Source organism: Podarcis vaucheri (genome assembly GCF_965113315.1).
Source record: "Podarcis vaucheri genome assembly, chromosome: 1".
In the NCBI taxonomy this organism is placed as follows: Eukaryota; Metazoa; Chordata; class Lepidosauria; order Squamata; family Lacertidae; genus Podarcis; species Podarcis vaucheri.
Genome location: NC_138759.1, coordinates 120,350,498 through 120,374,691, shown reverse-complemented (window position 1 = coordinate 120,374,691; position 24,194 = coordinate 120,350,498). Strand labels below are relative to the sequence as shown.

Here is a 24,194-nt window from a genome sequence, read left to right as displayed (position 1 = left end):
AATTCACATCTAGCAACCAATATGCTCCTTTGGTTTCAGATAGTACATGGGTAGAAGAGCCTGGACACAAATTTTCACAGCTCTCTAGTGGTTATGGTAGTTCATTTACCAGAAGTAATGTATTTAGCATTAACTCTGGAAGTGTATACTCAATTCTGAGCAAACTAAGGTTCCTAGAGCAAAAACCTCCTGGGAGGCTTAATTCGGTCAGAATCATAATCATCATAATAATAATTTATTATTTATACCCCCCCCCCCAATCTGGCTGAGTTTCCCCAGCCACTCTGGGCGGCTCCCAATCAGTGTTAAAAACAGTACATCAAGTATACACTTCCATAGTTACGTGATAGAAACAGCACTGGGAGCAAAGTGACTCCAAATCTGGAGACATTTTTTCATTGCACAAGTTCTCAATACTCTAGCCCACTTGTATCCAATGTTAGTTATACTCCAAGTAAGCCCACAGAAATAAGACATGATGAACTTGGGTTAATTCCAGCAGGTCTACTCTGAGTCAAACCTGGATGACTAAAACCCTGTCTCTTATTCATGCAATAATACCAATACACATTTCTTCCTATTCTTGGTTCCTTGAATCCAAGTTTTTTGAAAATGCTCAAAATGTGCATTTCATTTACTGTAGTCTTAATTTACAATTGGCAGTTTTCAATGTTTTCTTACAAAATAATCATTTCATTAGATGGGAGCATGTTACTAATTCATGCACATGTAAGTTATAATAGTAAGAATTTCAAAATACAAGTTCTTTTTTGAATGAAATTTATTTCATTTCTCAAAAGTGCCACTCCAATGTAGTGTATTTTTTCCTACAACAGATTATGTGTTACCCAACAGCACATGGCAATTGTGTTTGACACTATTCTGGAAAACAAATGCAACTCATGAACAGGAAGACATTTCGTAGTCTACAGTGTAATTATACACACTGCAGAAACCCAGTGCTTCAATTCATACCTCCTCCGGCTATTCCCATTCTGGTATTAGGAAGACCAATAACATTGAAAGTTTAGTAAAAATATATTTTTGGTCCTCAGTATCTTGAGTAGGAAAGTGTAATGCATGTATTACAATTTGATCTTACATGGATTATAAAACCCCATAGTCCATACAAAAGCGTAAAAAATTGATCAATAAACTTTGAAATCCTGCTTCAACATACTCAGCTTAGAAACTTAGTGTTATCTTATTTTAGAAAATAAGAAAGCCAAGATGCAAGTCATGAATTATATTACTACAATACATTTTGAATTTAAAATGAACTCTGGAAAATACAGGATTTTAAACACATCATTAAGTCAAAATACGATTAAATTAATTTTCTATTATTTTTTAAACTTAATTTTTCCTCTATACAACACTAGTGGCAACAAACTTCTCTTCAACAGAACATAATGACCTGATACTGTCTCTCTATACCAGATACCACCCAACATTATACTGCAATTTATGTTCACATCCTATTCATCAAAACTGTATATACTTCTGATAGACACTTCAGGGACCTAGAATAAGTAATACATATATACACATTACTTAATGCAAAGTTAATTTACTGTTCATTAGTACAAGTTAACGATCTAAATATAAAAAAATGGAAAATATTTCATTTGATGAATCATATAAACAGGGAAGGGCTGTAGAAATGGGAGATTAAAAAACCTATATTGTAAAAGCTATCACTTCCCACCTCCCCCATTCATAATTATACAGTAATATACAATTGTGACACTTCTTCAAGCTGAAGGGAGTCTGATAAAAATAAAGATATTGAAACATTACCTTGGCATAGTTCCACTAGCCCTTGTGACTACACCAGATTAAGTAGTTGCATAGGATATTTTAAAGAATTTTAGCAGCTTGATTCTACGGTGGCCACCACTCTGCCAGTTTTCCGGACTTCTTTCTCTTTCTTTTGAAACTTTTCTTTCTGTTTCTCCAGCTTCTCTTGTGCTTTCTTAATATCTTTAATTTTCTTCTTTATTGTTGATCGGTCATTTTGACTGGATACTCCCAGGGCCTTTCATAGAAAAAAACACATTATATTCTACGAAGTAGAAATATTTGCAGCATAAACAATGCCCTTTGTTGTTGCATGAGTTTTGGATTGTTGTTTTTTTTAAAAAAACATTTTCGGCAGTACTCACAACCATTAATTATCATTACAACGAAAACAACATCCAAATTATTATTATTATTTTGCAAACTACAAAATTCAGCAAATCTATGGAAGGAATACAAATGATTTAAACAAGCTGAAGAGAAATGTTGTAGTCAGAACAAAAAGCATCTTAGCGCAGACAAGAATGGTTTGCAAGTAGTACAAACATGGGACAGCTTAATGTGAAATACTTAAATTTCCTTGACTCCTAAATACATTAGTTGGAAGAACCAACCTTAAGGGGCGAATCCACACATTTCCCTCATATTCACTAACAGTCATAAAATGTCTGCATGAGTATACCCATGATCATGCGAGTAAAGATTAGTGTGAACTGGACTGTTCAACAACAATTCATGGGGCTTCAAAAGATGAAGGGAATGCTTCAATAGCCATGAAAATTGCTATCAGTAGTTATCTGTATCCAGGCCAGATCATACTAAAGTTTACCTACTCAGGCATAGTGCAGTGGCCATTTGCATTCACAGTGCTGAGGTACTGGTAGTAAGAGGACAAGTTGCTTGCAGCTACCTTAAAACCTATTAATTTTGCTGGGCTTCAGAGCAACTTCTTTGGACTGGCACAACTCTCTTCAAAAATAACCTTATGGTAAAAAGGTAAAGGACCCCTGACAGTTACGTCCAGTCGCAAACAACTCTGGGGTTGCGGCGCTCATCTCACTTTACTGGCCAAGGGAGCCAGCGTTTGTCCGCAGATGGTTTTTCCGGGTCATATGGCCAACATGACTAAGCCACTGCTGGCGAAACCAGAGCAGCGCATGAAAACACTGTTTACCTTCCCGCCAGAGCGCTACCTATTTATCTACTTGCACTTTGACATGCTTTTGAACTGCTAGGTTGGCAGGAACTGAGACCAAACAATGGGAGCTCACCCCGTCACAGGGATTCGAACCACCGACCTTCCGATCGGCAAGCCCAAGGCTCAGTGGTTTAGACCACAGCACCACCCGCGTCCCTCAACCTTATGGTAGCACCCTATAAAAAAGAACCCCTGGACGGTTAAGTCCAGTCAAAGGTGACTATGGGGTGCAGCACTCATGCTGCTTTTAAGGCTGAGGGAGCTGGTGTTTGTCCACAGACAGCTTTCCGGGTCATGTGGCCAGCATGACTAAACCGCTGGAGGACCATGACAAGTGCCAGAGTACACACAGAAACACCATTTGCCTTCCTGCGGCAGTGGTACCTATTTATCTACATGCACTGGTATGCTTTTGGAACTGCTAAGTTGGCAGAAGCTGGGACAAAGCAACAGGAGCTCACTCCATCGCATGGATTCAAACTACCGACCCAAGAAACTCTGTGGTTTGGACCACAGCACCATCCATGTCCCAATAGAGTAGCACCCTATAGTTAGGGTCTAAAGAAATACAACGTTCTACATATTCAAATAGGGTTACATTACTTTATGTGACTGCTGTGAGGTCCCTAAAGGAAGGCCAAACAGATGTGCTGCCATGGAATATGAGAAGCTAGTAACACTCTGTTAGCATGGTGCAGTATAGTTTTTTATCAGCAGATGGCAACATCTGATAAGCCCAGAAAACCTTTTTGACTACTTTTTAACATACTAACATTTCATACAGTCAAAGCTTAATGCATTAACTTAGGATACGTTAAAAATGTGTGTCCTAATTCAACAACAAAAACACCCAGTAAAATGAATCTATTTTATGTAACAAGGAATTGAAGGAAGCCAACCCCTAAATTATCAACACATAACACTATACAGTACAGTACTTAAAAGTATATTAGGGACGCGGTATTAAGGACTTAATTAGGGACGTGGGTGGTACTGTGGTCTAAACCACTAAGCCTCTTGGGCGTGCCAATCAGAAGGTTGGCGGTCCGAATTCCCGCAATGGGGTGAGTATCCTCCTGCCAACCTAGCAGTTCGAAAGCACGTCAAAGTGCAAGTAGATAAATAGGTACCGCTCCGGCGGGAAGGTAAACGGCGTTTCTGTGCACTGCTCTGGTTTCGCCAGAAGCGGCTTAGTTATGCTGGCCACATGACCCGGAAAAACTGTCTGCGGACAAATGCCAGCTCCCTCGGCCTGTAAAGTGAGATGAGCACCGCAACCCCAGAGTCGTCTGCGACTGTACTTAACCGTCGGGGGTCCTTTACCTTTTTGTACTTATATTATTAAGTGTGTTCAGATTTTCAGTGCATAGTTTTGGCTTGGCATAAGGCAGCAGGTATACAAGCTTACCTTCAACTTGTCACTGTCAAGCAGCATTAACTGCTGTCCATCTATACATTTGGCTGTGAATTCTGCAATGTACTGCTCCATATTCATTCCCATTAGCCAATGGCACACCTGTTGTGTTGTCCATTCAGAAATGGGCCGACTGTGCCACTGGTTTTGTTTCCCTGTAGTTGATGGTTCATCATCGGAAGTCTAACAAAGCAAATCAGCTTTTACTTAGGTACATAGCAATTTAACTTACTGCATTTCTGATATATATATATAAAATATAAACATTCAAGACTTTGAATTGTTGAGTGCATAGCTGGTCTCCCCTCCAATATTTCAGTTTGTTTTATTATTTAATTCCCATAGTGCAAAGTGTCTGAATACATATATCAATGCACAGTAATTTAAAGAACGCTCATTGTAAATACCTTTATGAAAAAGTGGACTCGCTGAACCAAGTGTAAATTTCCAGGTGCGTGAGATATAGGATTTTCAGACCCTGCTCGATAACTTACAGGTATTCTCAAATTCACTCGTTTTATGGTATCACTGACCGAATGTCCAAAAGAGAGTTTTAAATTATTGCAAAGGATCATAGAGTTTCTGGTCTTCTAGGTGCAGCACTCTAGGTGGTAGGTTTTACTCAGAGTAGATCTACATAAATTAATGGCCCTCACTTAGTCATGTTCATTTATTTCAATGGGTCTACTCATAAGTAAAACTTGATGGCATACCACTCTCTATGTTTGTGCCACATAAAGTCCACCTATATTATACTGTTTCCATACATACATCACAAATGCCCTTGAAATGGAAATTAGGCCAAAGCAAATGAACTGCTGGTGAAAGTCCACATCAGAGTGAACACTTCATGTTAGAGAGAAGGGAACAAAACACTCTTTTTATCTATTGGGTAGGTCTCTATTGCTGAATTCATTTTATGGAGATAGTGAGTCAGTTTTTACAACTTATCACTTAAAATACCACCTCGGTCTGGATGTGTCATTAGCGGAAAAATACAAAACTATTATGTATTACTGTATATTCATTTTGTACAAGAGTGCCACGGTTTCTTTGGTTCCCCAACTTTTATTAGGAGTCTGTAGCTAAGGGGACAAAGGACATACTTCTGACCTACCAAGGCTAGAAACAAAAACTATTTTTCAATTTTTCTAAAGCTATCATACAGTGTTTGGTTGAAGAGGAAGTTTTTCTTTCTTACTCAAGACAAATACTAAAAACTCTTTATTTTATCCTGTGCCGAAAAGAAAAGGATCACAATACATAAAGACTAACCATGCTGATTATGCATCTTCATTGAACTTTAAAAAAATGAAGTACTGATAATACAGTTTTTTTGTTAAAATTCCGCAATGGCATTTGCACCACTAACTCAAGGTTGCTTTCTATATGCTTGTAAAAATGTAGTATGTGATCCCTACTTTTGTTATTGTACTTGCAGCTCATTTTTTTATTGGCTTACTGCTTATTTCTTTAGATGATAGCAATGGTTTATGAACTAACTGCTGCATTGCTCTAGATCAGGGGTCGGCAACCTGCGGCTCCGGAGCCGCATGCGGCTCTTTAACGCCTTTGCCGCGGCTCCGGGGCGGAGGCGAGGGGAGGAGGCGCATTTTCCGCAAAGCCATTTCCGAGCTAGAGAGGAGACGGGGTTGCGAGCTAACCCCTCCCACACTCCACTCGCGGGGGCTGGCCTTTTGCCCCCGCGAGAACAGGGGAATCCCCGGGCGTCCCTGCAACCCTGCCCGCCAATCGGCGGGGCCGGGGAGGCGTGGCCTAGCCCATTTAAGGCCAGGCACGACCGGGGACCGCCCTCTTTGCCCCGTTCCAGCTCGCACCCTCTCCCTTCCTTCCCCTCGCGGTGTGTGGGATTCCACTCCCGGCAGTCCTTCTCTGCCGTCCTCGCTGCTTTCCTCCCCCCCGCTTTTCTCCCTCTCTAGCCTCCTCTAGGCGTGGGTTGAAGCTGCGGCGGCCATTTCTTTAAAGGGCACCGATAAGGGAAAATCGTCGGCGCCATCTTTGTGGGCGCACGTGGGAGTCGCGGGAGCGGCCATTTTGGTTGAGGGCTGTAAGCAGGCTGCATTGAAAAGGGGGCATGTAAGCTGGTCACTGTTTTGAAGGGGAGTGAAGAACACACACTCAAAAAAAGGTAACTTGTTAATTTAACGTTTATTTCTATGAGGAGGAGTAATTCTGAGGGGTCAAACAAAAAAATAATAAAAAAGTGTCAAAAAAAGTTATTTTAAAATGACGAGGATGACATTGGGCCCTCATTATTAATTATTATTTACATCAGGCACTGATTATGATTTATGGTACACTGGGGCCCTGATTAATTTTCTATGGCATTTTGGGGCATTGATTATTGGACATAGCAAATTTTGCTATGGGGCCCTCTGATTTCTAGTTACGTCCCTCTTTTGGACCCCCGATAGGCCAGCCATGGATAAAGGCAAGAAAAGAAAAATTTCTGAAGAAAACAGAATGTTTAATGATACATGGACAGAATCATTTGCCTTCTCTACTGACAAGACTGGTTTACCAGTATGCTTAATATATGGTGAGAAATTTGCAAACAACAAAAAGTCAAATATTGCAAGACATTTCCACAATAAACACACAGCCTTTGCTGAAAAATATCCAGATGGAGATGAGAGACGAAAAGCCATTGCAGAACTTATGAGGAAGGTTGATAGGAGCAAAAATAATTTCAAGAATTGGGTGAAGTCTGCAAATTCCACAACATATGCTAGTTTTGTAGCCGCTCAGGAAATAGTCAAGCACAGTAAGCCGTTCACAGTGTTATATTTGTTTTAAATGTCGCAATGGTTTTGCGGCTCCCAGTTGTTGTTTTTTCTTCGGAAACGGGTCCAAGTGGCTCTTTTTGTCTTAAAGGTTGCAGACCCCTGCTCTAGATCAAACTATGCATGCATATGGGGGCAAACAGGTTTCTTACAAGTTTCCATCATAGCACCTTACAGTGCTGAAGAGCCAAGGCACTTTTTCAGTTAAATTTGAGAAATTTAACTGGAAAGGGAACTACTCTTTGCTACAGCATGCAAACTTCACACAGCCTCCCCACCTGGGCTCTTCAGCATTTCTTTTACTTTCAATATAGATGCAAGGACCACCTGAAAACAGCAGGGATCACGAATGCAAGAGCCACTTGTTCAAATTTAAAAGCAAAATAACTTTTCAAGTTATAATATAAAAACAAGGAATTAACAAGTGATGTCCGTGAACACAGAATACTTCTTCCGAGCCTGTTTCACAATGCCAGGCTTGTCAGCTACTCTTGTAGACATACCGTATTTTTTGCCCTATAGGACGCACTTTTTCCCCTCCAAAAATGAAGGGGAAATCTGTGTGCGTCGTATGGGGCGAATACAGGCTTTCGCTGAAGCTTGGAGAGCGAGAGGGGTCGGTGCGCACCGACCCCTCTTCCTCTCCAGGCTTCAGGAAGCTATCAGCAAGCCTGGGGAGCCCGCGGGAGTTCCTGCAGGGCTACCTAGGCTGCGGATAGCAGCCTGCTGCCCAGCGCGCAGGCGCCCTGAAGCAGAGCGCCCCGCACGCCGGGCAGATATCCGCAGCCTGGGGAGCCCTGTGGGAGTTCCCGCAGGGCTCCCTAGGCTGCGGATAGCAGCCTGCTGTCCGGCGTGCGGGGCGCTCTGCTTCAGGGCACCTGCGTGCCGGGCAGACATCGGCCAGCCCCACAAGCTCGGGGGACAGCAGGGAGGCACAGTGCCGCCATCCCGCTGTTCCTCGACCTGGTTTGGTTTCCCCGACCTGGTTTTGGGGGGGAAATAAAGTGGGGGGGGATTCCTTTATTTCCCCCCAAAAAAAACTAGGTGCGTCCTATGGGACAAAAAATACGATATTTTTTAAAAATACAAATAGACTACTCCTTTTGTTACATTAAAATGTTTAGCACAAGCAAGTATCCAATATTTACTCAAAAACATTAACTTGTATTACTGAAAGGAAACTATCTCCATCCTTCCTTGTAGAGATATGCAAATTCCATTTCTAGAAATCAAGTAAAGGTCAGTTTCTGAAAGCCCCGTTGATGCAGAGAGAGAAAATGAAGAATAAAATCCGGCCCTATTGTGCTGAGTGTGCAAAATCCTCAAGACAACTGGAAAAGAGTCGCAAGGAACAGTATCCATCTAAACTGAATTACGGAGTAATTTGAAAGAGAGGTGAAAGGTCAACATAGTGTATAGACACAAAACTGTTCAAGAAAGAACTATTCATAAGAGTAGAGTACCTATAGGGCTAAATGCCCAGATGCTACATGAGGAGCTGTGAAACTCCATTCTGAAGGCTGAACTTAGCTGGCACCACAAAACCTTCCTCACTGAAGTCTGCAAAGTTTTGAAAGATCCAATTTAGGAAATTCAAAAAATGTTTGGCTTTATAATGATCTAAAAATATTTCAAAAATAACGCAGCAAGAATTAAGCTCTACAGCCAAAAGACTGAAATGAGGAAGACAGATGTGTATTCTGTTAGAAGTACTAATGCATGCCATTCACACAAATAGCAGAAGCATAGAAAGCAATCTGCATTGCCTGATGGTACTATTAATCAATTGGCTGTCTTATAATATTAGGGATGCAATTAAAGTGTTTTCTTCTTGCAATGCAGGAGCAGAGCAGATGCACATTCAGTCTTGGTTTGGCTTCGGTTACATGCAAAGTAGCTCAGTGTAAATGTTGTCAACAATATATCAAACCCAAAACTGATAACAAGAAAAATACTTTTTGTCTCCTAGGTACATTTTTCAATGTGGGCTTATAAAAATATTAAGGTGCAATGATGATAACCTGCTCTTTTCATTAGAGACAAACTTAAATTGCATAATATAGTCTGAATTGTGATATCAACAATACACAGACACACTGAAACTCACCTCGTTTGAAGAGAAGGTTAAAGTGTGTGAACGCCCTGAAAGATTTGGTTCTGTCACTAACCCTGACAGATCACAACTTGGCTTGCTATCGTATGAATCATCTATGACAATTCTACTCTGCAAACAAGTGAAAATAATGTGTTGTTAACTTCCCCCTTGGAACAATAAATCACAAGGAGGCACAGTGTCTTATTTTTTAAAAAGTAAAAATAACTAATCATTTATTTCCAGTAACTCTGAACTAAGCTTATCTACATTCATCATGACTCTCTCCCAATTCACAATACACAAGTATTGGGCTCTTATCATCTGATCTATAGAAACATTCAGAGAGTTCTGGTAGCTATTTTCAGCACATAGGGTTAGTCAGGAATGAATAGGGTTAGTCGTGAATTCATTCCCTTAATGGGGGCTAGGGAGGGATTACACTTTGACCTTAGTTTTCTGATTATCAGAGACTGGAACCAAGACCTGCACTATGGGCAACTCCTGGTCTTGAGGAGCACAAACGACTCTGCTTCCAAATGTTCCATCCCTGCTTTCAAGTTGCAGGCAGAGTAAGGAAAACAGGAAGCAGTATGGCTTCCTGCCATGACAACTTTTCCTTTTGCTACTGTCCTTGCACCACCTGCCCTATTTAGAGCAAGCAGGCCCTACATTAGCACCCACAATGGTCAAGCAAATGCTGAGGGGCCCCCCCCAGGACTGACACTTGCCTGCTGCACCCTTGCTGACTCCCCCTCCCCTAAAGCTGGCTTCCCTAATCTGCCACCCTCTCAGATACTCACCGCCCTGAATCACAATTTGGGAGAAAGGCAGGATATAAATACATTAAGTAATAATATTCAAGAGCCCAACAGGCATTGGCTGAGTCCTCTTCCTGTCTAATATGGGAGGAGAGAATAGCTAGTCCAAAATAACACAGGCTGAGGGGTGGCTGGAATGAAGCACCAAAATCGACAGTAACATGTATTTCTATCCTGACAGCTGTCTGTTACACATATGTATGGTGATGGTTATGGGATTTCATGGAGGCAAAGATGGAACAAGAAAATTGGGAGGACCAGGTATTTTAGTAGTAATTATGCCCCTTAGAGATAGGGGGACCACTGGATCCTGAAGATATACCACTCTGCAGGTGGAGTAGATGGTCCACTACTAGAGGCCAATGGTGATAGGAAAAGAATAGGGCCACATTGTGATGGATCAAGGAGGCCTTGGATTCAAATCCATCTCACTCCCAACAAGCCCACAAGAAGCGAGAAAAACTATGCCTGCCCAGAGGCGTAGCATGGGGGGGCATTGGTGCAATGGCCCTGGGTGCAATTTTGAGAGGGGGCCCAAAAAGGTGCCCCCCCCAGCAGGCTCCTTCATCGGAGCCTGGATGTGGGCCAGAAAGAACTGAGCCTTGGCTGTAGCATTGGTGCCTGTTACAGTTCTGCCCCCTGGGTTAGGCCAGACCCGGGGAGGAGAGCTGCTGCCCACCCTCCTTGGCCGCGGCATACCTCGTGCCTGGTGGCAACAGCTCTGCCAGCGGGTCACTTCTGACATGGTGGTGGAGATGACATGGTGTGGCATGCCTGGCCACAGTGGGTCTGTCACCGGGTCAGGTCTGACCTGCCGGCAGAAAGCAGGAGAAGCAGCAGTAAAACTGCTGTCCACCCTCCTAGGCGGCAAGGTGCCTTGCGCCTGGCTGCAGTAGCTCTGCCTCCGCCAGTGGGTCAGGCTTGACCCGGTGGCAGACAGCAGGGGGAGAGAGAGCGGCAAAGCTCTCAAGCCAATTCTTGGCCATAGCAGCACTCCTGCCAGGTCGGGCCTAATGTAGCAACGGAAAGCAGGAGGAGAATAGGCAGGAGCTCCCCACCTCTCTCCAACCTTGTACTCTGGCACACTGGAGGGTGCCCTCCGCAATCCTCGGGGGCATGTTCTGCAACCCGCCACAGGTAGCGCAGGCATACGCTCCACTGCTGTGCCTGCCTTATAGCTGGTGTATTTAGTTTCCTTCACTCAAAGGCACAAAAATATAACGGCAACAAAGCCCAACAAAATAGGAGGCAGGAGAAGATTACCTGGGGAACAAAGGGCTCACATCAATTGAGGTGCTGTTACCTTATTTTAGTAGTGTATATGAAACAAGCTATGGAAGGAGGAAGTAATTATGGGCACAGGTAAACAGGCACAAAGCCTTTATAGCTTCCTATATTTTAATGCTTCTTCAAACTTTAACCTTCATTCCTTCATTAGATCAGGGAAGTGCAATCCTTCCTACCTGGCCCTATTTCTTTAGAAGCATGCATTTCCCACTCTGAGAACCACAGCACAACAAACCTGACTTTAATAAAACTGAATGTATCACCGGTATTTATCATAGGTACCATGTGGTGACAATTCTTACATAGCTTTTGAGGTCTGCAATAACAGGCAAGACTTATCTATGCAAACAGAAAACAATGAACCACTCTCTCATAACAGTACAAAAAGATGTAGACTCAAGGACAGAAAGGTGCTTTTTAAGCCATATACATTCAAGTGTAGTTAAGCACTACTGTGCTCACTGCAGTTGCAAGTTATCAACCCTGGGTTGAACTGAAAAGGCTAGAGATACAGAATCAGAAAGTTCTAAAGACAGACCTACAACTGTAGCATGAAAAGTCTGGACAAAGACACCATGCATTTTGTTTTAAATGACTGGCAGTGCAACCCTATACATCAGGAATGGGGAATGTTAGACAGAGGAGCTAAATTCAGCCCTGCAGGCCTCTCTCTATGCAGCCCTGGGGCCACACCCACCATTAGCATAAGACATCCAGAAGGTTCCTCACAAGGGAATGTGGCCATAGAAATGAAAAACGTTCCCCACCTCTGGTCAGAAGTAAGCATGATGAGTTCAACAGAACTTACTCCCAGGTAAGTGTGCATAAGATTGCAACCTGAGTCACTTCCCTGCATGGGAAGAACTAAAGTCACAATCACACTGTCTCACCTATCTGACAACTCACAAGTTGATGTGAGTAAACTGTTCAAGCATTGAATGTGGACACAAGCAGGCATAAAAACACTTAAGGTATTTTATGTTGGTTAAACTTCTGCTGGCATAGATTGTACACACTTCCGAGGTTTAGAAATCTTTTCCAAGACCAAAACATACAAAATGAAATGCTGATGGCTTGAAATGCACATGTAGATTAATTTAACAAACTGAAACAAATATGGAATCCACAAAAGAAAAGAAAACTATGGGAAGAGTAGCACATTTGTTTTGTCGAAGTTATTACCATATAGAAAGGATCAAGCATGCAACAACATGCACATTTAATGGGTGGCAAGGACAAAGTAGAAAAAGGCTTCATGTGACTGCAGACAGCCTTGCCATAACCATTGCCTTTTAATGTGCAGATTTTCTATTTTCATCTGTGTACATGTAAAGCCTTAAGTTTTTTCAGAAAGCAACATGATGATGAACTCTTTAACAAGGGAATTTCCACTACACCATTTCCTCCAGTGGAAGCCTCCGTTGGTTCGGAGTTCTTTCTGTGATCAGAATAAGCCCTTATGTTCATGGGAGGGCATGCTTGGATCGCAATCCATTGTTCTTAACAGGCTAGCCTTATCATAACTGGGAAAGCTAGAGAAAATAAGTCAGCACTAGTATAAATACTTTTGAATGCCACAGAGGATCACTAGTCATATATAACATATTATTTCCTAAGGTGAACAACTTGCACATGTTTCGTTTTTACGATACTTGTCACAGCATTTAACTCTTGAGCAACATTAATCAAATCTAAATGTGCAAAGTATATACAAATAAACACCATTTACCTTGTTTCTGTTCTTCTCCTGGCTCTGTTCCAATGCAACATCATGGCCACCCTGAGAAAAGCTCAGAGTGCTACTAGAACTATGCTCTTTATGGCTGTCTCCAAACCAGGAGAAAGGCATACAAGTTGGGATAGGGGAATCTGAATCTGATGCAGATAAGTTGTTGACAGAGTCCTCCAGCAATTCTCGAGAGCCCCTGAAAGAATGTAATTTTTCATCTATGAGCTTTGACAATCTATTGTACATATAATCATACCATGTGAAATAGATAAGACATAACAGTCATATTTTCATCATCAGTACACAACAACACATTATACACCACACAGTTTAAAGCAATTTAATGTTATTCAGACTAGTAGGTCTAAATTACTATGTATAAAGTATTTCAGAAGTAGCTTTCCTGCTATGTTATTTTTTTGCAAACTGGGCACTAGTATGTTACCAGCTATGAAACACTTTAAAAGTAAATCTGATTGCCTTTGAATACTTTCCTTTTTCAAAAAGACTGAAACTGAGGTTCAACATTCTAACAATGAACACGATACAAAATTGAGAATGATGTATATTCATTCAGATGACTGTTCAAATTGCACAATTCATTGGAATGCATAGTTAAGAACATAAAATGCTTCTCTAAGTACCGGCTGTCTAGTGAACTCCTTGCATTTTCTTTTTCTTGCTTCTTTCCTTTACCACCAGATTTTCTTAGGCCCCTGAAATTAAAGAAAGTAGTTTAATAAAACGCACAAATTAGCTAAGTCAAATCTGTCCCAATATATCTGTGGCATACTGCAAAATAAATCAACAGGTTTCACACAATTGTCAATTCACACTAGTCAAGTATAGTAATGGGAAGTGGGGTAGATGAGAGAACAAGTAGATCAATCCCCAACTGACCACAAGCAATCAAGTTAAACTGAAATGACCCACTATCTTTGAATCAGCCCAATTGTCAATTATAAATAGAAATATGGTTCACATTTCAAATGTATTCCACAGTGCAATCAATCATAAAAAATATTTTGTAATATTCCATTATGAGAATATACACTGAAGGAAAAAAGAAGCAACCCATCATCATATAACCTAGTAAATATAACTCAAGATGCATAGGTGAATCCTTAGCTGTGATATATATGGTCTCTCCCCCAAAACAAGAATTGTCTTGAACACCCACAACTTTACATCCCATCCCATCTGTGCCTTCTTTGCTCTGTGTTACAATGGTGGCTGCTGTTATGAGCCAGAGTTCATGTCTCAGGTTTTGAAGGAGAGGGATACAAAGAAGAAGAAGAAGAAGAAGAGTTTGGATTTGATATCCCGCCTTTCACTCCCTTTAAGGAGTCTCAAAGCGGCTCACATTCTCCTTTTCCTTCCTCCCCCACAACAAACACTCTGTGAGGTAAGTGGGGCTGAGAGACTTCAGAGAAGTGTGACTGGCCCAAGGTCACCCAGCAGCTGCATGTGGAGGAGCGGAGACGCGAACCCGGTTCCCCAGATTAGGAGTCTACCACTCTTAACCACTACACCACACTGGCACACAAAGGAACGAATAATTATTTCAGTTATGAGCTATGGACATACACTGTAATTTTACCCTCAACTCTGACAGAGGGGAACCTGAGCATCCTTCTCTAAAGATTCACAAAGTTAAACAACAATAAAAGCATTCCACTTTAAAAGTAACTTGCTGGTCTCATACAGAACCAACTGCAATTTAGCTAGATTTATTGTCTCAAATTTTAAACATAAAAGCCCTACCATAAAAGATATAACCATTATATTTTGTCATGATGCAACAGAACAATGTTCTTTATTTATTTGAATGTGTATAGTCTGATCCTAAAGGTGCCTATCCCAAATTAAATTTATTTCTTATTAAAGTGTGTTTAAAGATTGCAGACTGAGGCAAAGCCATTCCCAAAGATCAGTCACTCAAGCACTGAAGGACCCTTACGGCATGAAGCAAATTATTAAAGCTTTGAGATGCCAGAGGAAGAAAGAAGTTTGAAGCACGGTTCTTTCCACTTACGCGTATTCTTCAAACCAGTGTCATTTTCAATTTTGATACAATCATGCACACAATTATTCCCAGCCGCCAGTTATGCAGATTAGCATCAAATTAGTTTTTGACACATGAAAAAACTGCAGTTCAGTTACAGGAACTTTTAACAAACATTCTATCATTTAAAAACATGCACGTCGTACCCAAAATCTGGGAAACGCCTTTTGGACTTGCCCGCAGAGGCACCTTCACTAGATTCAGTCTTTTCTTCACTTCGTTTGTCATCTGTGTAAAATAAAATAATGACATAAGAAGGCTAACACTGATATACTTCCTAACTTAAAAGAAAGCAAAGCCTCTTCTATAGATAAGCACAACAGAAACTGTATTGTGCTGACAAACATTTTACAATATATTGTTCTCTTTGCTTTTGCAAGGTGACATCAAATGACTGAAGCATACAGATTGTGCAATTTCTTACATTTAAATAGAAGATTAAATATTAAATTTACAGTGTTGCTTACATTAGAGGCATAATGTACAAGAATGGGGAAACAGCAATTGTTTAACTTTTAATAGCAGGAGGCAAGAACCACTCTGTGTGTATCGACAGTTTTTCAGGACTTAAATTTTTTAAACACTAGGAATTTTAAATTACCTTTATTCACTCTTCCTTTGCCTTTGGAGTCTCTATGCTTGACATTTCTGCTGCATCCTAAAGGAGAATTTGGAGTTGTATCATCATTAGAAGCTGGCTGAGTTGTTTCAGGACTATTTTCTGTGTTTGGTTTATATACTGGAGAAGAGTGCAAGGAAGTTGATGGACTTGATTCTAATAAACTGTCAGTGCTTTCAGCATGCTCATGCTTCTCATCTCGTTGATCTACATCACTCTGCTGTGATGAAATGATCTTCTCTGTCACTTCTGAAGATCTGCTCTGGATTATTTCCTCTGTATTATCACCATTATCATCCACATCCTAAAAATGTATTAAGAAATAAAAGTTTTTAAATTTAAAGTTTTAATAATTGCCTAAGTCCAAGGTACCAAATGCTTATGTACTTCAAGTAATCATACAACTACTGTTCATTACTTTTTTATTTAATATATTATTTGTATTAAACGACATGCCTCATACTTGGCTAAGTTAGGGGTGGAGTTTTCAGATAAATTTGTTGTGGTGGCAGCAGGAAGAGAGATTTACTGAAATGTGCAGCAAAAACCCAGCTCACAGCAGGACATCTTATTAAGAGTGGAAAGGTGGTACAGAGGAGTGTTGGGTAAATGACAAAATTAATCTCATCAGTGAGTGCATTTAAACAAAGTTAAATTATAACTGGAGGGGAATCAGTAAAGTGAATACTGTACCAGCAAGTTTATTTCCTTCTGTCCAGCCCCAAGAGATGCTTTCAGCTTTGACCGAGAAGGTGGCTGACGTTTCACTTTCAAGGCAAGCTGGGCTTTTGCTTTATGTGCACTGGTGTCTAACCTTGGTGTGTCCCCAACAAAAGTATCAAAATCTGTAAACAAAACAAAACAAAACAAAGTTACCTAAAAAAGGATATTCCAGCAACAGAACTTTTATCTCCCCATTCCCTCCCTAACAAAATTAGTCAGTGCTCTTTTATAAGCTTGCATTCAATGTCTTAAGTAATCTGACTCTCTATAAATTGAATGGAAACACAGAATTCAGACTCCAAAGCTTGCACACCCTTTTCAGTAGCGCAGCTGGTTCAATAAAATGCCCTTTTATAAGTTGTTTGTTAAGTTCTTTGTTAGTACACAACAGTCAAGACCATACCTGAGTTTTACAACAGAAGGCATACCTTGCTGAATTAGCAAACAGATGGCAATTCAAAGTGGATCGTATTAAAGAACATATTGAATTTTGCTTGTACTGTGCACCTTTTACAGGTTGTTTAACAGTTGTCTAACAGCTGTCTAATACTACATCCCTACTTATTTATTACTTCACTGAGGATACAAAATATATGAGTTCTTCTCATGTATGCAACTTCTGTGCATACCATGAGTAAGGATATCAGGAGATCTTTATTACAGGATGTTGGGAGATGCATATCCCAGTGGTCCTATCACTTAACTCCAGTTAAGGATCTGCCCTGGTCAGATTTAGATTGACTTTTAAGATGACCATTGCACTTTCTGTTGGAGCAGCTACAAGCAAGTTTTCCTCTTAGAAAGAGGAAACGTTTCATTAATATATATATATATATATTCCTTAGCAGGGACTCTTTCAGTTAGGAACCCTGAAGACAACTAGACTCAGCAATACAATTGTGGTGAACCTTTTGATGCCAGCAGGCTAAATTGTTACCTCCCCCAAACCCTGTGGGCCATTTCACAGCAATCATCTGAAGTCACCATTCTGTCAGGTGAAATGTTTTCCTATGCCCACGTGATTTAAAATCAACATTGCAGGCAAAGGCTTAGGGGGCATGCAGAGTCAGTTGATCTGTTGAGCCTGCAAGCAGTTTCCTGTGCCCAATGGTCTGGAATCGGTGTTAGAAACTGAGAAATGAAAGCTAGGAGCTAAATGGCACCTTAAACCTAGGTTATGGGTGCAACAATGGAATGTCTAGGTCAGGGTTCGGCAAACTAAGGCCCGGGGGACGGATGCGGCCCACCGGGCTCGTTAATCTGGCCCACGAACCTTGCGGACCCTGCTGCAAGTCAGCCCCCGCGCTAACTAGCACAGAGCGGAGACCTCGTCACATGGGGACTGACTTCCGCGACACTGGCACGGCTTCAGATTGGCTGCAGGAAGCTCCTGTAGTCAATCCGAAGCTGCGGACGCCTCTGGGTGGTTGGCGACGCTGGCGCAGCTTCGGATTGGCCCCAGGAAGCTCCAGCAGCCAATCCAAAGCCGTGGACACCTCTGGGCGATGCCCCTTCCTTCCCGCTGAGATGGCTGTGTATGGCCAAGAGCTGAGCGGGAGGAAAAGGCAATGGCAGGTAGGCTGCCTTCGCCGCCAAGGCCAGCGGCCTGGGCTCTGTGCCCCACGGACCCCTAGCCGAGGCACAGAAGAAGAAGAAGAAGAGTTTGGATTTGATATCCCGCCTTTCACTCCCCTTCAGGAGTCTCAAAGCGGCTAACATTCTCCTTTCCCTTCCTCCCCCACAACAAACACTCTGTGAGGTGAGTGGGGCTGAGAGACTTCACAGAAGTGTGACTGGCCCAAGGTCACCCAGCAGCTGCATGTGGAGGAGCGGAGACATGAACCCGGTTTCCCAGATTACGTGACTACCGCTCTTAACCACTACACCACACTGGCTCTCACAGGACGACGACGACACTGCCGAAGACAAGGCGGTGTCGACAGCTGCGGTGTGAGTGGAGTGGCGGCGGTGGGGTGCTTTCAGGAGAGGGTGGGTCTGGCCCCCCACAAGGTCGAGGGACAGTGGACCGGCTCCCTCCTGAAAAAGTTTGCTGACCCCTGGTCTAGGTGCACTTTTTTAATAGCAAGAATACAAAGCTGAAAAGGAATGAACTGCAGCTAAAATATTATGCTCATTTTTCACATGGTGTAGTTCTTCCCCTCCCCACCCACCCTAATATTCTTAAGAGGGTATCATCTCCAGTCCTCATAGAGTAGCTGGAAGTGGGGAGGCAGAAAAAGGTCCTCCTTTCCTTCAACTCCGCAGTTTTAATCTGAAATCTTTGGTGCAGTACTGCGCCCAGAGCTCAGAAACTACTCGTGCTAATGAAATTCCATGTCGCAAAATGCGCCTAGAAAAATGGGAGTTTCGAACGCTGGCTGGAATCAAATAATACAGGGTAAGTATCCAGGGTTTTCAGGGTTGGAGGTTCCCATTGATGCAGTAAAAGTGCAGTAAAGGTTTTAAGCCCTGCAATAGCCCTATTTATACAAAGGGAATCAGTATTATTCCTGCTTCATCAGATTGACGCTTCACCTAGGGACTAACAGTTCTACTTACTAGCAAGATTGACACCTTCCACTGTAAAGTTCATAGCAACAACATATAGCACATATTTAAGAAATCAAAGAAATAAATGTTGCTGAATTTCTACTTTTACTTACCAGAAAAATCCAATTTCTCTATTGAAGACTCAAATTCTTGAACATCATCTTTTACTTCAAGGTTTTCTGTAAGTTGTTCAGGACTTGGAGTTGCAGTATCTAATAAACTGCTATTTCCAAACATAAATGGGAGTCTCTCATATATTTTTAATTTATCTTCGAGCTCTGAAATCTGAAAATGTTACAATGCAATTTAAAAATCAATAAAGCAGTTTTTAACATATTTAAAGCCAGTAATTACTAAGTCATCTTGCCTAACCTTCTCCTGCAATATCTTCAGCTGATTTACATGCTCCTGGTCTCTCTCTCCAATAATTTTTGTATGATCCTCTTCCTTTTTCATGAGTTCTACTTCTCTGGAAGGGGAAAGAAACAGTCACATTATGCAATTTAGAAGGAGCATGTTGAGCTAGTTATCAACGTGTATTGAAAAACTAAAAATAACTACCAGTATATTGTTAAGTCTTCTACTTTTACAATCTCATCTCTTACACAGTATTATTCTGGTTGTTATATACAACTAGTGAACACCAACAGCTCCATGAAATTCCACAGCTTCTTGTCCTCTTTCTTTCTACTTGTTCTTTGTTCTCCCACTCACTCCCTTCCTGCCCCACACCATCTCTTTCTATTGCCACTGTCCTCTCCCGCTTACCAAGACGGCCTGTTCTTACCAGCAAAATACATTTCCAAGTAATCTCATTGTTTTTTATTAACCTGACCAGTTCCATTTTTCCTTAAGACCAAAACCCATTCCACATTGTAAGCAGCCTGATGGGTTTAATTTTCTTGCATGCCTCTGAATGCACATACAGGAGACCCTGTTGCAGGATTTGACTAACCAGTCTAAGGAGAAAATGTGTTGTGGTTTTCTATTCTACTCCCACCTGCCACCCTATTTTAAATGTTAATTCTGTTGCTTAGCAGATGTTCCATGTGACCTCCTGGTTCCTTTAAAAGTTCTTTATTTGTTTTTACTTAAAATTTACCTTTAGAGTTACACGCTCTGAATCCTATCCAATTTACCTCTCTGCTGTGTTTATTAGAGAACTGAGGTGCCTCAAAAAGTCTCTCAAAGCCCCTCCAAGATAATAGCAAATGATACACTATCAAAGTATTGTGATTTTGTTTTTAAATATTCTGTAGAAACTACATGGAGTATCTGTCAGATTATGAGATAAATGTTGTAAAGGATGCATTTTCCCATTGTGGCATCAACTTAGATAACTTCCCTCTATTTATGCTTTCTATGTTTCAGAGTGTTTGCACTACTGAAATCAAACTCTCTTAGATTTTTCTGCATCATCCAAAATCAACCACTGACATATATGCATAACTTATAGTACATGCAAGAAACGACAAGGAATGTCCTGTATGAGATTAACTGAAAGAAAATGACAATGAACTCACTTTTGCTGATATTCTTTGAGTAATTTCTTGGCCTTGTTGTATTTTTTCTCCAGGGCATCATATTGTTCCTGAGTTTCTTTAAGATGTTCATTTACTGTTTTGCATAAACTTTGCGCTTCTAACCAATAGGTCTCCAACTTCTTTATTTTTTCTTTATTCTCACTTAAAGTTTCCTGGAGCTGGGATTTAGTTAACTCCCATTCAATCTTTTCAGCTTCTGATGCTTTTAACTTTAAAAAACAATTCATCAGTATTAGGTATTAGCTATGTAACTCTTCACAATCATTTATGAGTCTTAAAAAAGAATAAGTCAGTTCTAATGCAGCAACATAGCTGTCAACGTTTCCCTTTTTTTAAGGGAAATTCCCTTATTCCGAATAGGATTCCTCGCAAGAAAAGGGAAAAGTTGACAGCTATGTGCAGCAATGAAAATAAAACAACAACAGCAACAAAAAGCTACTGACTTGCATATCACTGATACAGCTAATATTGCTGTAGATTCATAGAAGTCCTTCTGGACAAAATCTGTTCAGGATTATTCATTTTACAACATATTCTCATTTTATTTTTTATTTCTGGCCACATCCCAAATAAATGAGGAACCAAACTTCTAAGATTCAGGCTGCTCCTGTCAGTATGGAAGACAAATATGCTATCCCACCTTCATAAACAAACTCATTTCTAAAGGCCTACATCATCAGACAGTTTATTGCTAGCAACATTTTGAAAGTTTCATACAAGTCATTGAAGCTGCAGTATACATTTACATTCAATCCGTATCTGCATCGGAATTTGGGGGCTTTTTTTGGTTGAAGAGTGGAATTAAAAGGCTTTAAATAAATGAAAATTGGCAGTGGCGTTGTCAGATCCAAGGCTTGAGTAACATTTACGAGTTTCATAGAAGATGCTTTTGCAGAGGTTCCTGTTTTCTCCCTGCCATGTAAGCAGCTGCCCCAGTGCAGCATGAGATTTACTTTTCATACTGTACTTTAGATAGAAGGAAAGAGAGTAACCACAGCCGGAACTGGTCTGTGACCGTAATAATAAAATTCATTCATTCATAGCCATAGCTCACTCTGTGCAACAAGTCATTGCCACTCTGCTACTAAAATGATAATGTAGGAATAATATTGACAGATCTATGCTGTTGAAATTTACATAGAATGAATTTACTTTGCCTGTCAGATATTTTCCCAACACAGTTCTGCAGTGATTGAAAAATCCCACACCTGGTACAGTTTTTCATGCTAACATTCAATTTGTGTGTGTGTGTGTGTGTGCACGCTTTCCTTATCAACAAATGTTGCAATTCTCCATCTTAATAAAACTTTCAGAATATAGACAACATACCAACATTTTTACAGTTCATCTGGTAGAACTTTCCCTTCTGTAGCAGGAGCTAAGAAATCAGACTGCACCATGTAATTCTCAAGCCTGGCACTATAGATGATGAAGGGAAAGGAGGTTGTTCCCTTTACAAAATGAGAATAGGCAGTAGACAAAGGTGTGTTGGAAATAAAAACTAGGGTGCACAGAGCAAGATCGAATGCAATCTTCCTCCAATACAGTTGCCATTTCTACCTGGATAGTTCTGAGCTTGCTTTTGTTTCCAAAGCATTATTACATGGAATAATTTAATAAACACATCATATTTATATTTAAAACAAAAATACCAAGAGAAAGAGGAAAAAATATACAAGCACCAATATCCTTCATCAATCATCATAAATGCTTACTTGCTTTTGATTAAAGTTTGGTTTCACCATAGCTGTCCTCAGCATATCCACATACAAACCAAAACAATTTTCATATATTATTATATATTAAAATTGTACCTTTTCCTTAAGCTGGTTAACTTCAGCTGTCGTAACTGCATGCTTCAACTGTAGCTACAAAAGGATAATAAAAAAAAAACAACTTGTCAGAGGAGAAAACAATGGTATATGAAAGGTTGTTGTTTTTGTAAGATCATTAAGTCCTTAAACACAGTAATTCTATACTGCAGTTTCTACTGCTATGTTCAGAGTATCTCTAAACATAAAAAGGATCTATGAAGCAACTGAGATCTGTTTACCTGCAACGTAATATTTATGTTGATCACACTGCGCTTATTGGATGAGTTTGCTGGTGTATGTATTCCTATTTGTGAGTCAAACACTCATTTCCAACTATAGCTGGTTCAGGAATGTAATGCTAACATATACTTTTTACCAAATATCTAACACAAAATATGAAAGCAAATAAAAATGTCTCAAGTCAAAGCTTTCTGGAAAAAAGAACTGAATTTAAATATTTTTAAAGATTAGTGATCAAGTTTCATTGTTCACTGACAGAATTCTAAGAAGGAAAACATTTTAGGCTGCCTATCCTTTGTAAGATAGCAATAAAAGAAGGGATCCACTACTAACTTATGAGACTCTCACAGTTGCAGCATGACCAAAGGAGCATAATTCAAATGAGAACAACCAAGTCCCCAGCTCACACATGTGGAGACTGAAAGATTATACTTTTGGTCTTGAATAGTTTTGTGTTTTTTAAAAAGCATCTCTGGAGAAGTGTATTCTGAAGGCTTGATATTACACATGCCAATGCAAAAACAAGCCTTGGTTTTTATATCAGAGTTAGTAAGGTCTATCTGATAAAGACTCAGATCTAAATATCCACTGAAGAAGCTCAACGTAAAGGTTTTGAGGCCACTGAACACGTCACCCATAGAACTCAGAATAACTGTGAAAGCACACTTCAGTAGTGCTCTCCCAGTGCAGATGAGGAAAAAACTTCAACCAAACAGGGAAGCTCCTGGATGTAAACAGAAGCACCAACACGGATCTAAGAAACTCTTCGGATTTCAACCTATGTTTATTATTACTTGCTCAGTTGATATCACCCTATGTTTTCACCTATCTGCAGTTTATCCATGTTGCTTTAATTTAAGTGAGCTGCCTTGAGCCTCACTTCTGGGGAAAAGGTGTGAAATAAAGGCAAGCAAGCAGGCAGTGGAATGGATATAGTTCTGTAATCGATAAAATATATTGCCAATATGTAGCTAACATATATTGATAAATTTCTGCTTACTTGCTCTTTTTCCATGAAATCTACCATTTGAGAAGTGATTTGCTAATAAATTATTCTTTTCATAAAGGAACAACAGAAGATTTAGGGAGAAAAATATCCTTAAATCTAGAATTACAGTGTAGATGCTGTAACCAAACCTTGGTTAAGTAAAACTGAATTAACGTGTCAGCTCCTGGAGAGTTGATTGCAGTCATTTTGCTGCTCCCAGTCCTCTTTGCAACCATGCCACACTAAGCTAAATTGCCTGGTTAAGGTTTGCTCTTTGTTACAGGCTCATGGTTAGGGAGGAGGGAGCTTAACCATGACTCCAAGTTCAGATGACATGTTAAGCCAAACCTTAGCTCAGTGCAGCACAGCAGCAAAAAAAGTGTCAGGGAAGAGCAAAGTAGATTTAAGGCAGAAGCCTGCACATTTGTGCAGTCTAAGGCAAATGTGTGAATCATGCTAATGTCTGTAGACAATAGAACATGTAACAGGGACATGTAATGGCGTCC

General features: G+C 40.6%; 1 protein-coding gene and 1 long non-coding RNA gene across 3 annotated transcripts in view; one reads left to right on the top strand and one right to left on the bottom strand.

Moving 5' to 3' along the window:
* Positions 1–763: 763 nt before the first annotated feature.
* The window catches only part of LOC309533217 (neurabin-1-like), a 40,454-nt gene continuing 17,023 nt past the window's right edge, over positions 764–24,194 (bottom strand). Inside the window, exons 8-19 of one of the 2 annotated variants that reach the window (XM_082224486.1) lie at positions 22,461–22,514; positions 20,626–20,855; positions 19,475–19,571; positions 19,216–19,387; positions 16,523–16,674; positions 15,812–16,133; positions 15,357–15,438; positions 13,790–13,861; positions 13,146–13,341; positions 9,324–9,440; positions 4,407–4,595; positions 764–2,038 (exon numbers count right to left, since the gene is read on the bottom strand). In XM_082224486.1, coding sequence (XP_082080612.1) covers positions 1,871–2,038; positions 4,407–4,595; positions 9,324–9,440; positions 13,146–13,341; positions 13,790–13,861; positions 15,357–15,438; positions 15,812–16,133; positions 16,523–16,674; positions 19,216–19,387; positions 19,475–19,571; positions 20,626–20,855; positions 22,461–22,514 — 1,851 coding nt within the window. In that variant the 3' untranslated portion in view covers positions 764–1,870. The remainder of the gene's footprint in view (positions 2,039–4,406; positions 4,596–9,323; positions 9,441–13,145; positions 13,342–13,789; positions 13,862–15,356; positions 15,439–15,811; positions 16,134–16,522; positions 16,675–19,215; positions 19,388–19,474; positions 19,572–20,625; positions 20,856–22,460; positions 22,515–24,194) is intronic. The other variant, XM_082224487.1, reaches the window with a different exon arrangement.
* Positions 6,499–6,972, top strand: LOC309525258. The gene is made up of 2 exons (XR_014216121.1): positions 6,499–6,561; positions 6,848–6,972. It is a non-coding gene; the product is annotated as an uncharacterized lncRNA (long non-coding RNA).